Source organism: Semicossyphus pulcher, unplaced genomic scaffold (assembly GCF_022749685.1).
Source record: "Semicossyphus pulcher isolate SPU_LCO1_2020_fin unplaced genomic scaffold, fSemPul1.0.p SCAF_1, whole genome shotgun sequence".
Taxonomy (NCBI): Eukaryota; Metazoa; Chordata; class Actinopteri; order Labriformes; family Labridae; genus Semicossyphus; species Semicossyphus pulcher.
In genome coordinates this window covers 25,059,150-25,073,019 of record NW_027211603.1, presented here as the reverse complement: position 1 = coordinate 25,073,019, position 13,870 = coordinate 25,059,150, and the positions used below count along the sequence as shown (strand labels likewise).

The window sequence follows — 13,870 nt, the reverse complement described above, 5'->3', positions numbered from 1 at the left end:
GTGTAAGGTCAGGCTCAGTGCGGGAGACTTCACTTTCCTGTCCCCTCTATCTAGATGTCTTGGAAAATGTCTTACAGTCTGTGCATGAACCAGAATCACACCCTGTTATCTTAAATTCTAATACAATAACCAACACAACCTCCAAACATGTCACAACACCACTTCTTAAGTCCTCATGTATGCCAGTTGGGGTCCTACAGCCCATGTTCCTCAGGCTTTGGGTATCAGCCAATACTGAGTACCACTTGTACTAGTGTTTGAATAATAAGCTATCAGCCTTATTGTTTGAAAGAGGATGGTTTCATTATTTTATGTGAAAGGCAGTTTGTAAAAAATCCTCAAAATCGACAGCAATTACTTCTCAAGTGTAAACATGTATATTTTGCAGCGTTACCGTCACCACTTGTGACTTTGGCTTTGGAGATATTACAAGCAGCTGTAGAACTTGTTGGCGTAGTGAACTTGAATACCTCCAAACAGCTGACACAATGGAGGATGAGCAGCGTCTGCCTTCTTCATGAACAAAATAGCCGCCTGGCACGCTGCTGAGGCATGAAGTAGTGCGTGCAAGTTCATGTGGAAAAGTAAAAGAAGAATTAATACCTCGCGCCCATTGTCCCAAACACAATCCAGCTATTTGAGTTGTTATTGGACCGATATCTGATATCGGTACTGAAAAAGGGAGCTGGCTTGCAGAGCTTGCTAGTGGCCTTGTTGCTTCTTATTTAGATGTTATTTTGGCAGAGATGAAACCTTGAATATAAAAAAAAAAGTGACATAGTTTAACAGTATTCATGCATAAATTTGGTCTGTATTCTAAATCACAAATATCTACAAGAATTAACACAATTCTCTGCCTGTATGAGGAGATCTTTGTTTTCCTGATTGTGTTAGTGGAACTGACTCACTGTTTGTCTTTAGCTCTGAGTCGAAGGAGGAAAGATATGAGCACAAAACACGAGTTCACATCCAGGAAATGGTAAGAAGCTGTGAACAACTTTCTCTTTCCAGACTAACAAACACTGGAAAAAAAAGTGTGTAATTATCTTGTACCCGAGATCATGTTATTCCTACAGTGAAGTAACACAGTTATTAGACAGAGAAGTGCGAGAAAATTAAAGTGAATATTATTGACGTGTTTGATGTTTATTGTTATTCTTGTTTCCCTGTATAGATTGCGGCGAAGATGTTGGACAAATATGTGCGTGAGGAGCCCATGATGAGGGGACCAATTTTCCTGGCCAGACTCAGATCCCACACCGTGTTTGAAAACACTCCAGTCAAGATCTTCTGCACTGTCGAAGGCTTCCCCTCACCTATTGTCAAATGGTCAGCAAGAATGAAAAGCTTATTTTTCTTTTAACAAAGTAATCTTATACAGAAACTTACATGATCTATGAATTTAAAACAGATCCTTTCCTTTAGAGGTAATCAGCTTTACACTGTATCCTGGCCAGAGGTTGGCTTATTATCTGTGTTTCTTACAGTAATGGCAGTGATATGTTAGCAGATATCAGTAGTTATTTGAAGATGTCTTGATGATGTTTTTATAATTTTCCTAGGTATAAAGATGATGTGATCCTGAACATTTCCTCTGGAAATTACCTGGTTGAATCCAAAGGTGGAGTCCACTCTCTGGAGATCCCAAGGTATATCAAGGCAAAAAAACACAGACCGAGTTTTTGACCACTCGATAAACAGATTTTCATATTAAAAGAGGCCAAGAGGGCTTCTACTTATTTTACTTGTCACAATTGTGGTACTACTCAGGAACTAAGTACTCTGCTATATAACATTTACTGTTATATTTTACATAAAACCTAAGAGGGAGCTGAGCCTGAAGGCAAAGCTCTCAATTTACCAGTCAGTCTACATTCCAACTCTCACCTATGAGCTTTGGGTAGTGACCGAAAGAATGACATCTTGGATACAAGCGGCTGGAATGAGTGTCCTCCGTAAGGTGTCTGGGCACAGTCTTAGAGATAGGGTAAGGAGCTCTGACATCTGGAGGAGACTCGGAGTAGAGCCGCTACTCCTTCACATCGAAAGCAGCCAGTTGAGGTTGTCCGGGCATCTGATTAGGAAGCCTCCTGGGCGCCTTCTTTTAGAGGTGATCTGGGCACGTCCAACTGGGAGAAGACCCCGTGGCCCGCTTGAGAGATTATATATCCAATCTGGCCTGAGAACGCCTCAGGATCCCCCAGGAGGAGCTGGAAAATGCGGCTGCCACCGCGACCCGACCGTTGATAAAGGGAAGCAAATGGGTGGATGGGTGGATGGATACACAAAACCTGCATTATAAGCCTGAGATATGACGTTCAAAAGGTTACAACCTTTCACATGGAGCAAAGGCCAAATGAAGGTTGTTGCTTTCATTATTTATTTATCATCTGCCCCTCGCTAGTCCCTCATCTTTGTTTTAGTGTTGTACTGCACCACTGGAGTAACCCTTAGAGGAGAAGTTCTGTATTTTTAAACCTGGGCCCTATTTTTACAAATCGGTTCAGTAGGTGGCCTCCGCCGTAGCCGCTATACGGCCGCAATGGCTGTCTTTAACTCATGTTTCCACCATCCTGTTCAGGTAACATCTCACCAGCCGCGGGATTTCAGAGCGAGACTTCTCCTTGGGCGAGACTTCTGTTTCTGGTGACACAAAAAGGATCTTACTCGTTAATAAAAGGACAATCTTTGTAGGGATCATTTTCGTAATGTTGTGGGACACCTGGAGTAACAATCTGAGCCTGTCGGAGGTGAAACAAGCACTTTTAGTGGACGTTCTTTGATCGGGCGCAGTTGCCCCAGGGGATTATGTTGCAGCCATTGCTGCTGTATCGCGGCTACCTCTCATAGTCCATCTACTGGACCGATTCCAAAAGTTTTTGTTCCTATGAGTCATTTTGACTCACAAATTTGTAAAAAATAGGGCCCAGGTTTAAAAGTACCGAACTTCTCCTTTAATTGTATATAGTTTTTCACTATGTACATAAAAGCTAGCGAGGACCAGGACACACAGTTTTGCAAACAGCCAGAGTAGAAACAGAAACTGTTCAATACAGCAATGCACCAATGAATGAATATAAAAGAGCATGCACATGATTTAAACACTTCAGCAGTCTAAACATTAAAACAAATGTTGAAGTAAATCAATGTTATAAGTTTGTTAGGCTTTAAGACTGTAATTAATTTCTTCAGAGTAGACATAACTACTCACAACACTTCCACCTCCTTGGGCACTGACCATCTGACTGTCTTCAACCATCTGATTATCATTCTTGTCGGTCCCCTCAGGATCATCACACAAATTCCAACTAGAATAATAACGTCAGAGTCACCTGACCGACTGTGTGGTTACAGATATTGGGGGAGGGGAGGAACATATCCCGCTCTCCCACCAATCTTAAGAGGCTCAGCTGTTCCACTGCTGACCTCAGTGCTACGTGATACTCCTGGATTCTTAAAGTCATCAGTCTCTCAGTGGATCCAGTCACCTCTAGCTCCATCTGTCTGTCGCTAACGCACAGATCATCCAACAGCCAAAATACTCCAAAACTAAAATAACTATTAAAGAGATTACCATCAGAAATGAATGCTTGCATTTTAAGTGAAAGAATGTCAGAACTAGTGACTATAAAAGACTTGGGTAAGAATTCAAGATATAAAAATAGGCTGACAGGTCTTGGAGGAGAAATCTCTTTTGAATTTCAAATTACCAGCAGCTTGTCATATTTTTAAGACAGGCTCATGACTGAGAGAGAAACTGCAGAATCCCTACCCCCCCTACATCTCAGTCCTAAATCCTTACACCATGGCATTCCTGTACACCCCCTCCTACATACCCCTATACACACACACATGCACACAGATGGAGCATAGTTGCATTTGAGGATTTATTGAATGCTATTAAGATTCATAAGTCATTTGCTGCTTTCCCTCTGCTCCCTGCTAAAACTAGCTGGGGCCACTCCTGCCAATGATGTCAAAGTCCTGTCTCTATGCCTACATCAGCCTACACAGCCTGCTCGGGCTGAAAATCATCATGTTAGATGACAAATTCAGGGAGAGGAGCATGAGTGTGAGACAGATTTACAGAGCGATAGAAGACAGCATAATATATTAAGAAGAGAGGGTGAACTCGGGGTTGAAGTTGAATGCACGGCATGCAGTGACAGTGAGACCAAAACAAGACAAGCCCCCTTGATTCTCTTAGTTTTTTTCTCTACATTTCTTCAACATGCACCTGAGGCTGTATTTTCTGTCACTGCAATCTGAGAACAGAATCGTCTGGATCACGAGCTTCTACAGTTTGCCTCCTTGAGGCTTGCAAAGCTTGTCAAACAGCCATATGGCTCTAGAGGGAATACAAGCAGAGAAAGCTTGTGTAAATATAATTCATAAGAAGCATGCCCATCACAAGAGACACAGAAGGTGATGTTTTACATCCTGCAACTTGATCACTGCATACATTTAGCAGCAGCAGATTTGACTTTAAAATGAGCTTTTCTGTAAAAATGTTCTGAGAATAGATTTTGTTACAGCTTTGTGGCACTTTTTACAAGAAAAATGTTTAATTCCAAATCCAAGTATAACTTAATCCATCCAAAATATGTTAAGTAGGATCAGACTTGACACCATTTTTTTTTCATGCAGGAGCGCCGTGAGATTAAAGCAAAGAATTCCCCTTATAACAGTTTAAGGTCCTGCTCTGTATGTGAACAGGGCGTGGATCTTTACGGTGCTCCCCCAGCTTCTGATCATCTCTGGCAACATATTGCATTATTGTGGGAAATAAAGTAATTGCTTATTCAGTGCATTAGTTTCATACACCATGCAAAAAACAAATCCCCATAGTTTACAAGTAGTCCTGTTGCAGCAGATCCCTGTGGGTATGCAGTACATCTGGTTTGTAGTCATTTCCCTTGTTTCTACAGATTGTTGTAGGCTAATGGGTCACAGAAACACCCAGGGACTGATAGGTGATGGAGAACATTGCTAGGATAGTTAAATTGATACTATATATTTTTTTTATTGTGTATTTTAGATGCACGACTGATGATACGGCCCAGTACACTGCTGTGGCTTGTAACATCCATGGACAGGCCTCCACTCAGGCCTCCGTCATTGTCAAGAGTAAGTCCTTCTATCTGTTTGTCTTGTATCGGATGTTGTAGTGTTGATTAGCAGGACTGAATGCATTCATGCCAGATTTGTCAAGTCTCTGTCAGTTTAATAAAGTCTTGAAATATCTACAGTCGAGTTTTTAATACTTCTAAGATCTCCAGTGATTGTTCAGTCCCCCTAGCTGGAGCTTCATAAGGAACTCATTTGTTACATATTGCTGAGACATCCAGTAAATCTGAGTCTGCACACTGTAGGCCATCAGTGTTCATTACTGCTATCCGTTACCATCTGTCTGCTGGTTCACCAATTTATTTGCCTCAATCATGACAACCTGCCGCTGCTCATAAGGGTTAACTTTGTTTTTCAATGATGTAGGGTTCAAGTTGGAGGATGAGTCTTGTCCATATGCATGGCTGCCTTACGAAGGTAAGCATCTTAATGAGCTTCATCTAAATGTGTCCGGAAATAGCAAGATACCATTTATGACTTGCACCACGACTAGACTATAAAATGTATCTGTCTTTTCAGTAGTGTATAAGGAGCTGTTACCACAAGCCCACGCACATATCTGAACATATCTCTCCCCACTCTTTTTCTTTTTTAATCTCTCAGCTGCCATGATTCCCAAGATCCATTACACCAAAATCCACATCACTTTTCTGGAGACGTTTGGCCCCGTGTTTTCTAGTGAGGGAGGATCTGCCTCTCTGACTGCTTCCATGACCCTGAGCCCCAACCTGGCCAACCTGCAGCCTGAAGCACAGTGGTATAGAGATGGTAATTGTTATAAAGCAGCATTTTATGACATTGTAATGACACTGTAATTGCTAGTAATATATACTGCCTGCCATGGCGTCTACCAGACCCAATGTAATCGTCATAGAGCCAGAGGCACAGCAGTGGAGAAATGAGAATATGTTATGGACACTATTTTTATTGCTAATTAATTATAATGAAATGAGTTAAGTAGACTCTAGTGATATACCCCAATTCATAAGTGATTTAATATGGTGTGTGTCTGCAGACATTACTTAAAGGTGCTATTAGGTATTAAAGCAATTTGTAAGGTTAATATTTTGTATTCAAATCACTTTATGCAGTCAAACCTCATGTTTAATTCAAGGAGACATATGTCTCCTGCTATTCAGAATTGAAGTTTCTAGGAATTATGCAGGAAGTGACCTTGAATTCAGCATCCTGTCTCATTTCCAGACACGCGTCTGTCTGATTCTAAATGGGTGAAGATTGAAACCGGCAGAGGAGTCACCACCTTGACTCTTCCTAACCTCTTCAAAGATGATGAAGGCCTCTACACACTCCGCATGGTCACTAAAGGAGGCACTGCTGAGCACAGTGCATTCGTCTCTGTCGCAGGTGAGGTGTGCAGGATGACTCTACCGTCGAAGACAAGCTCATCATCAAATCAAGTTTATGATGTTTAAGCTTTAAAGTAATAATCTCGAAGATTTTCATTTAAATAAATGTCTGTTAAGTCTCTATCTATCACCGAATGAGGTAACACAATTGTGGTGATTGAGCCTATGGCCCACTGATGAAAGCCTTTGCATTTGCACTATACAATGTTATTACAGACTGGGTGTCGGTGGCGACATTTGCGGAAAAGAAAACACAAGTGCACCCAGTTAGTGACGCGTTTTCCATCACCCAGCAGTGGTTGGTCTGTCAGAGTGGGTAGGCGGAGCTAAGCAGCTGCTTTTCTGGTCTCTGCAAGTGTTACGAGTAAACAGTAATCTACTATGGCTGAACAAACAAAGAAAAGATGGATGACTACAGATACAACTTCAAAAATAAGTGAAAATCCAAAGAAAAAGAAACAAATTTGACGCTCAGATGAAGGCAAACAGTCTAAAAATGAAAGCGACCGTCAGCCAGGAAAATCAAGAGTTACAACTGGAGCCAACCGTGGACGTCACACATGCAGCACTCAGGATATCTGGGAAGTGTGCTCCCGCAATTACTGTTTATTGAGATCTGAGATCTTCGAGATTATCACTTTAATTTCGACCATGATGATTAGTTGTCAAAGTAACACTTGACTTTTTGAATAGTTTTACAGATATGACAGATGTTTGTTGCTTTACAAACTCATGCTATGGTTATTAAAATGTCTCTTCCTGTGTAGATGGCCCTCCCCCTGTCCCCCTTGCACCTGGTGCTCCTATGGACATCAAGATCCACGATGCCAATAGAGACTATGTCATTGTGTCATGGAAGCCCCCAAATACCACCACAGAGGGACCAATCCTGGGATACTTTGTGGACAAGTAGGGGTTACTGATATAAACAACATAAATAGATAAAATGACCAACATAAAGACAAAGTGATTACTGTAAGTCGTCACATGGAGTTTGCCTTTTTATCTGTACATGACAAGGTTGTTGTCTGTAGCTGCAGAGCATCCTTCATTTTGCTTTGCATTGAACTATTGTTCATTTGTTTTAAGGTCTATTCTGAAGATTTATAGATAAGCCTCCAAGAGCTACAATGTACAATGCAGATCTCTATTACCTATTATTATTTATTATTAACATTTATAATTGTAATCATTTTATAAACTACATAGTTATTCCATTATGTTTGCTATATCAGATTAATTGTTGTAATCGTCTTCGATATGTTGTGGTCTCCATTTAAGGCCTTATGTGTTGGGCCATAACAACATAAAAGCTACAAAAAGGCAAAAATATGTTGTCATTTTGGAATTTTCCTGAACTCATTTTCATTATTTTCCAATTCTCTACTTTCTAGATGTGAAGTTGGAACTGAAAACTGGACCCAATGCAACGACCACCCCATTAAGATCTGTAAATACCCCGTGTCTGGGCTCTTTGAAGGACACTCCTACTACTTCAGAGTCAGAGCAGTCAACTCTAAAGGAATCAGCAAACCCTCTCGCATGTCTGATCCCATCGCCGCACTGGACCCCACTGAGTTTGAGCGGCTGCATAGTAGGTTTAAGTGGATTAGTGCAGAGAAAATGTCATCCTGACTTTTATATTACATCATGTAAAGACTTGAAGTTGAATGTCACTGCTGTTTTGGCTTGATTTAGAGGAGTTCTTACATTATCATATAAATACTGTAAATGTCTGACTTTGTTTTTACTCAATTGACATTTATTATAAAGGTAGTTTATGACTGATAAAAAGAGAAGTCTATCTTTTTACTGTGACCTGTTTTGGAGTTCATTTTATGCCACATTGTGCTCAAAGTTTACTTTTATCTTGTAGCCAAAAAACTTGGAGGAAAGCTGAAGGTTGTGTCTTACCATGATGAAGTGGAAGGTGAGTTTTGGCAAACATAAACATATCTGCATGTATTAGTATGATATCCATAACATCCTTCTTGTACAAATATATCCCTGTAAGATTAAAAGGAAATGAGTGCGTGTCCCTCAGTCAGATGTGTACTTTAACATCTCTGTGTGTTTAGCTGAGGGAAAGCCTCCAGGTTCTCCGTCAGGGATGTACGCCTCAGAAACAGACAGGACATACGTGGTTCTGAGCTGGAAAGCTCCTGCATATTCCAGCAAGGCTCCCATGTGGTACTTCTTAGAAAAGGTAACTAAACATGTCATATTGTCACTTGCCCTGCTTGACCCCAGCACTTTACTGAATGGTCACAACCTTAATAACTGTCAGATAGAGCAAGTTCCCAACCTTTGTGATTGCACGGACCAGACAGTGGCTATAATATTTCTGATGCACCAGTGGGTCAGGGGGCAGGTTGATACACACCTGATGGCAATCTACGAGTGTCATGTTTAATATATGAAGCATAGTGAAACCATAATGCCAAATAAACTACTGTACCAAACATCACAACTTTTAACTAAAAGGATTGCATATCCACTCTTTCCCGATCGTTTGCTCCTTTGCAGAGGGGAAATGTCTCTCAAACTCCGCCAACGCTGCAGACAGGTAGTCCTGTATGAGAGCCATCAGGTGCGGGCATCTGCTCTCTCCCGTGTACTCTGTGTATGTTTGGAACATGTCACAGAAACCTACTGAGTTTTCGCAGCCCTGGTACTGGTCTGCAGCCCGATGGTTGGGAACCCCTGAGATAGAGAACCATTTACACTGAATGCTGTGTATTTTAAGTGGAGAAAATGCCTGAAATAACTACTATTTAATGCTTGAGTTAGCATCCAAGTTTTAAAAATAGGCTGACAGACCTCAGAGGAAAAAGCTCTTTTGAATTACAAATCACAAGCAGCTTGTCTGAATTAGGACTGAGGCAGAGACTGAGAGAGAAACACACCATCCTCTCAGTCCTAAATCATTACACCAAGTACTACACTGTGCATACTGCTTAAACGTGCTTACCAGTAATGTAAGAATGCATGCATTACTTTTCACTACAGTCCAGTAAAGACTGATCCAAATCTAGTTCACGTACAGTTTAACAGGCAAACTACATGTGTGACCAAACAGCTGATTCTGTTAATGACAGTAACCATTAACAATCTTCTCTACTGTAGACATGTTTTAATGTGATTAATATAGCAGTTTTCTTTGTGCAGTAGTTCTGATAAAGTGCATAAGATCAGTCTTTTGTGAACTCACTATATTAATCAAAACACTATCTAAAGCTCTGCAATCAATCCAAGCTAAAATGCAGCACAAAATATCATCATGTGTCTGGATGCATTGTAAGATCAGTCCTGCTTCTTCCCCCCCCCCCACAGAGCTTGGCAGGCAGTGGTGCGTGGCAGCGTGTTAACACTCAGGTCCCTATCCGATCTCCCCGTTACGCCGTCTTTGACCTGGCAGAGGGCAAACAGTACCAGTTCAGAGCTTTGTCTGCCAATATCTATGGAATCAGCGAGCCATCCGAGCCCACCGGACTTATCGAGACTCAGGAGCTTAAAGGTGTGTTTCTGTCCATTTTTTCTATATTGACTACACTAATTCATAAATTGACCTCAAAAGTGGAATTACAACACACTTAAAGGGGGGGTATTATGCTAATTTCAAGCTTCTTATTTCACTCTGTGATACCTGTGAAGTAGCTTAGCATAATTTACAGTTAAAAAATGTTTCTCACACTGGTGCTCTGTGCAGGCCCTCATACAGCCTCTGCCTGAAATGACTCTCTGTCCCTTTAAGAAACCCCGCCCCTACAAGCCCACTTTCTTCTGATTGGCCAGCTCCCTGCAGCCTGCTGAGGCTGCACTTTGTGACATCACAAAGTGCAGCGTGTAGAAAAAACTGTGTGAAACCTGGCGTTCACAGCAGCCTGCAGCCTGAGCTGAGAAGCCTGGGGATTACGCCAACATACTTTTACCTACAGATTTGAAACTTCACCCACATTTAGTCTGGACATGCAACATTGTAACATTATATATAGGTCTTAAAATGTGAAACAGCATTTTACCCCCCCTTTAAGCTGCTGTTGTGTAATGATTATGCATTGTTATTTGTATTATTTGTATATGTAATTATTTTTTGCTGTTGTTGTTTTCAGGTGTGCCATCTGCTCCCGGTCAGGTGATTTCTACCAGGGAAACAGACGCCTCAGTCCTCATCCAGTGGGCTCCTCCAAAGGAACCCAACAATCTGATTGGGTATTATATTGACCAGTGTGTGATGGGATCCAAGGACTGGACCTCAGCCAATCACAAACCACACAAGAGCACCAAGTATGTTTTCAAACAAACAAAAACAGACTGTATTTCTTTGGTTGTTTGTCGTAACATATGGAAGCCATCCTCATTGTTTTAATCGTGTTTCTGCAGGTTTGTGGTCAGCGGTCTGACCAAAGGAGAGACCTACGTGTTCCGTGTCCAGGCTATTAATGAGCTGGGTCTCAGTGATGAATCCCAGGAGTCAGCACCTCTGACTGTTAAGGCCGCCCTGAGTCAGTATTAGCACCTTATTTGGTCTAACTGATGCTAATGAATGATGATTATCTGCTTTTTGATATCCTGTTATAATCTTTTTTTGATGGCTGTGAAGAATTGGCTTTGTATTATAAGTATAAAAATTCAGTACTGTTTCTTTAGCCATCCCCTCTGCTCCATACGACGTTGCACTGCTGAACTGTGACGGACATTCAATGGTTCTGAACTGGAAGAAGCCTCTTCGTGCTGGAGGAGCAAGCATCAAGGAGTATTATGTGGACAAGCGACGCAGTGGAACGACCATGTGGAGGGAGATTAATATCCCACCACTCACTGAAAGACTTTACAAGGTACAATGACAGACTTTGCTCCAGCTATCTTCTCAATTTATAAGAAGAATATCTGAGTCTATTTATACTGGATATGTTGTGCTCAATCAGCTGAGTTTGAAAAGTTTGTTTAAAATAATAATGGTGACAATTTACCAACAGGTTGAAGGCTTGACAGCGGGAGCAGTCTACCAGTTCCAGGTGTATGCAGCCAACCTTGCCGGCCTCGGACCAGCCTCCAAACACTCAGCCGACTTCACCTGTGATGCCTGGAACATGCCTGAGCCCGGTTAGTAAATGTCATCCTCTATCTGGCCTTTTCACCATCACTGACACATTTTAAAACTTGCCCAAAAATCATGAAGCCTGTACGAGTTTATGGCAGTCATGCTCATGTGTTTGGCATTAGGAGGAAGGGTATGAATGTCATTGAAATGCTCACACTTAAAAATGTAAATGTGGGTTTGTGTCTCTTCTCCTCTCGTTTGTGCATCCTTCAGGCCCCGCCTATGACCTGACCTTCTGTGAAGTGAGAGATGATTCACTGGTGGTTGAGTGGCAGAAGCCTGTGTACACTGGCTCTGGACCAATCACAGGCTATCACGTGGAGTACGCAAAGAAGGACTCTTCTGAGTGGACTACAGCCAATGAGAAAGCTGTCAGCCATCGCTTCTTCAAGGTGCGAGCATCTTTAATAAGGTTAATAAGGAATAACTTTGGTATTTTTAAACCTGGGCCCTATTTTTTACAAATTTGGGGGTTGAAATGACCCATAGGAACAAAAACGTTTGGAATCAGTCCAGTAGATGGCCTCCGCTGGCAGCCGGTTGCCCCTCTCTCCTCATTCTCTCTTCAATTTCTATGAGCTCTACGTCCGTATACTCTGGCTCAAATAAATAGGGATGAACATTAAATTTAAAATCCTCATCTTCATTGTCGAAATTAGGTAAATATTCAGCCATGGCTTTTTGAATATATTCTTGCTGTCATCTATGTAAACAAATCCTCCCTCCAACTCTAACTCACCATCCTGTTCAGGTAACACCTCACAAGCCGCGGGATTTCAGAACGAGACTTGAGCGAGACTTCTGTTTCTGGTCACACAAAAAGGATCTTACTCGTTAAAAAAAGGACAATCTTTGTAGGGATCATTTCCATAATGTTGTCGGACACCTGGGGTAACAATCTGAGCCTGTCAGCGGCAAAAACAAGCACTTTTAGTGGACGTAGTTTGATCGGGCACAGTTGCCCCAGGGGATCATGTTGCAGCCATTGCAGCCATATCGCGGCTACGGCGGAGGCCGTCTACCGGACCAATTCCAGAATGTTTTTGTTCCTTTGAGTCATTTCGACCCCGAAATTTGTAAAAAAAAAAAGAGCCCAGATTTAAAAGTCCCGAAGTTATCCTTTAAGGTTTTTAGGCAAAATTACAAAACATTTTCATTTTCCACCTTGTAGATTGTAAATGTGGGCTTATGTTCTTAGTAAATGTCTTAGGCTTTGTGTTTGTTTGAGAAAATAATTGACAGATTGATCAATAATTAAAATGATCAGTAATGGCATTCCTAAAGTTATAACGTAGCTCTTTTTTGTTTTTCATAATCAAACTTGTGTCACAAAGTTGATAAATAATCTTCTGCTGTGGCTCTGAGAAAAATGCAGAGACACTAGCTATTTTAAGGCTGCGTGAGTAGGAGTTGATGTTGCAGTTTGTCGAAATAACATTTAAAGTTGGCCCCTAATCCCTGCTCAATAACACCAGCAGATTCCTCATGGATACGTTCTTAGGATCTGTCACCTCGTGTACGCATTTTTATAGAGACCTGTCCTCAAACCACGCTGTTTTGGCGGAGTGCAGGGTCGATGCAGATACTGACATAGACAGACTTCTAATGAGTCTATGGATTCTCTTTAGGAAAATCTACTCAATATGCTTTAACTTAACTTTGCATAAAGTGTTACACTGTCAATAATATTATGGAGAAATGGGATACTTGAGTTTCTGCACTCATCAAACAAGCCTTTAGTGTTTTATTTAACCTACTGTACAATGCAGGGATACACAGTCATTAAACTGTGTGACACTGCCATCTAGTGGATAAAGTTAACAGTTACTGGGTTATAGAACAGGAAGAGCTAAGAAGGAAGAAGAATATACCACACAAAATCAAAATGATATGTAATTGTTTGATGTGAAAAATGAACGGCCTAGTAAAACATAGATTAGCTGCAAAATAGAACAGATTAATAATAATGAATGAATAGAAGTAGTAGTGGTTAGTAGTGGAAAAACATGCTGATATATAGTTAATGGTGCAGTTATCTTAATTTGCCCAGCACGGGTATAGAATAAATCATAGCTCTCCTCTTTTCCCCAGCACTCATTTGTTTTCATGTGTGTGTGTTTCTTAGGTAACAAGTCTGGTGGTGGGCACGAGCTACGTGTTCAGAGTGCGTGGAGTCAACGCTGCAGGAGTGGGTATGGCCTCAATGGCCTCTGACCCAGTGACTGCCAAGGCTGTGGAAGGTAACATTTATTCACAGACAGTAGGAGATCAT

General features: G+C 41.4%; 1 protein-coding gene across 1 annotated transcript in view; it reads left to right on the top strand.

Annotated features, from left to right (window-relative positions):
- Positions 1 to 13,870, top strand: part of myom2b (myomesin 2b) — a 37,933-nt gene that overhangs the window by 4,359 nt on the left and 19,704 nt on the right. The window contains exons 3-20 of the mRNA XM_069657931.1: positions 922 to 979; positions 1,175 to 1,329; positions 1,563 to 1,649; positions 5,039 to 5,127; positions 5,494 to 5,544; positions 5,731 to 5,895; positions 6,331 to 6,492; positions 7,262 to 7,403; positions 7,889 to 8,088; positions 8,371 to 8,424; positions 8,573 to 8,700; positions 9,828 to 10,011; positions 10,607 to 10,781; positions 10,878 to 10,999; positions 11,145 to 11,332; positions 11,474 to 11,600; positions 11,812 to 11,990; positions 13,724 to 13,838. Of these exons, the coding sequence (XP_069514032.1) occupies positions 922 to 979; positions 1,175 to 1,329; positions 1,563 to 1,649; positions 5,039 to 5,127; positions 5,494 to 5,544; positions 5,731 to 5,895; positions 6,331 to 6,492; positions 7,262 to 7,403; positions 7,889 to 8,088; positions 8,371 to 8,424; positions 8,573 to 8,700; positions 9,828 to 10,011; positions 10,607 to 10,781; positions 10,878 to 10,999; positions 11,145 to 11,332; positions 11,474 to 11,600; positions 11,812 to 11,990; positions 13,724 to 13,838 (2,381 nt within the window). The remainder of the gene's footprint in view (positions 1 to 921; positions 980 to 1,174; positions 1,330 to 1,562; positions 1,650 to 5,038; positions 5,128 to 5,493; positions 5,545 to 5,730; positions 5,896 to 6,330; positions 6,493 to 7,261; positions 7,404 to 7,888; positions 8,089 to 8,370; positions 8,425 to 8,572; positions 8,701 to 9,827; positions 10,012 to 10,606; positions 10,782 to 10,877; positions 11,000 to 11,144; positions 11,333 to 11,473; positions 11,601 to 11,811; positions 11,991 to 13,723; positions 13,839 to 13,870) is intronic.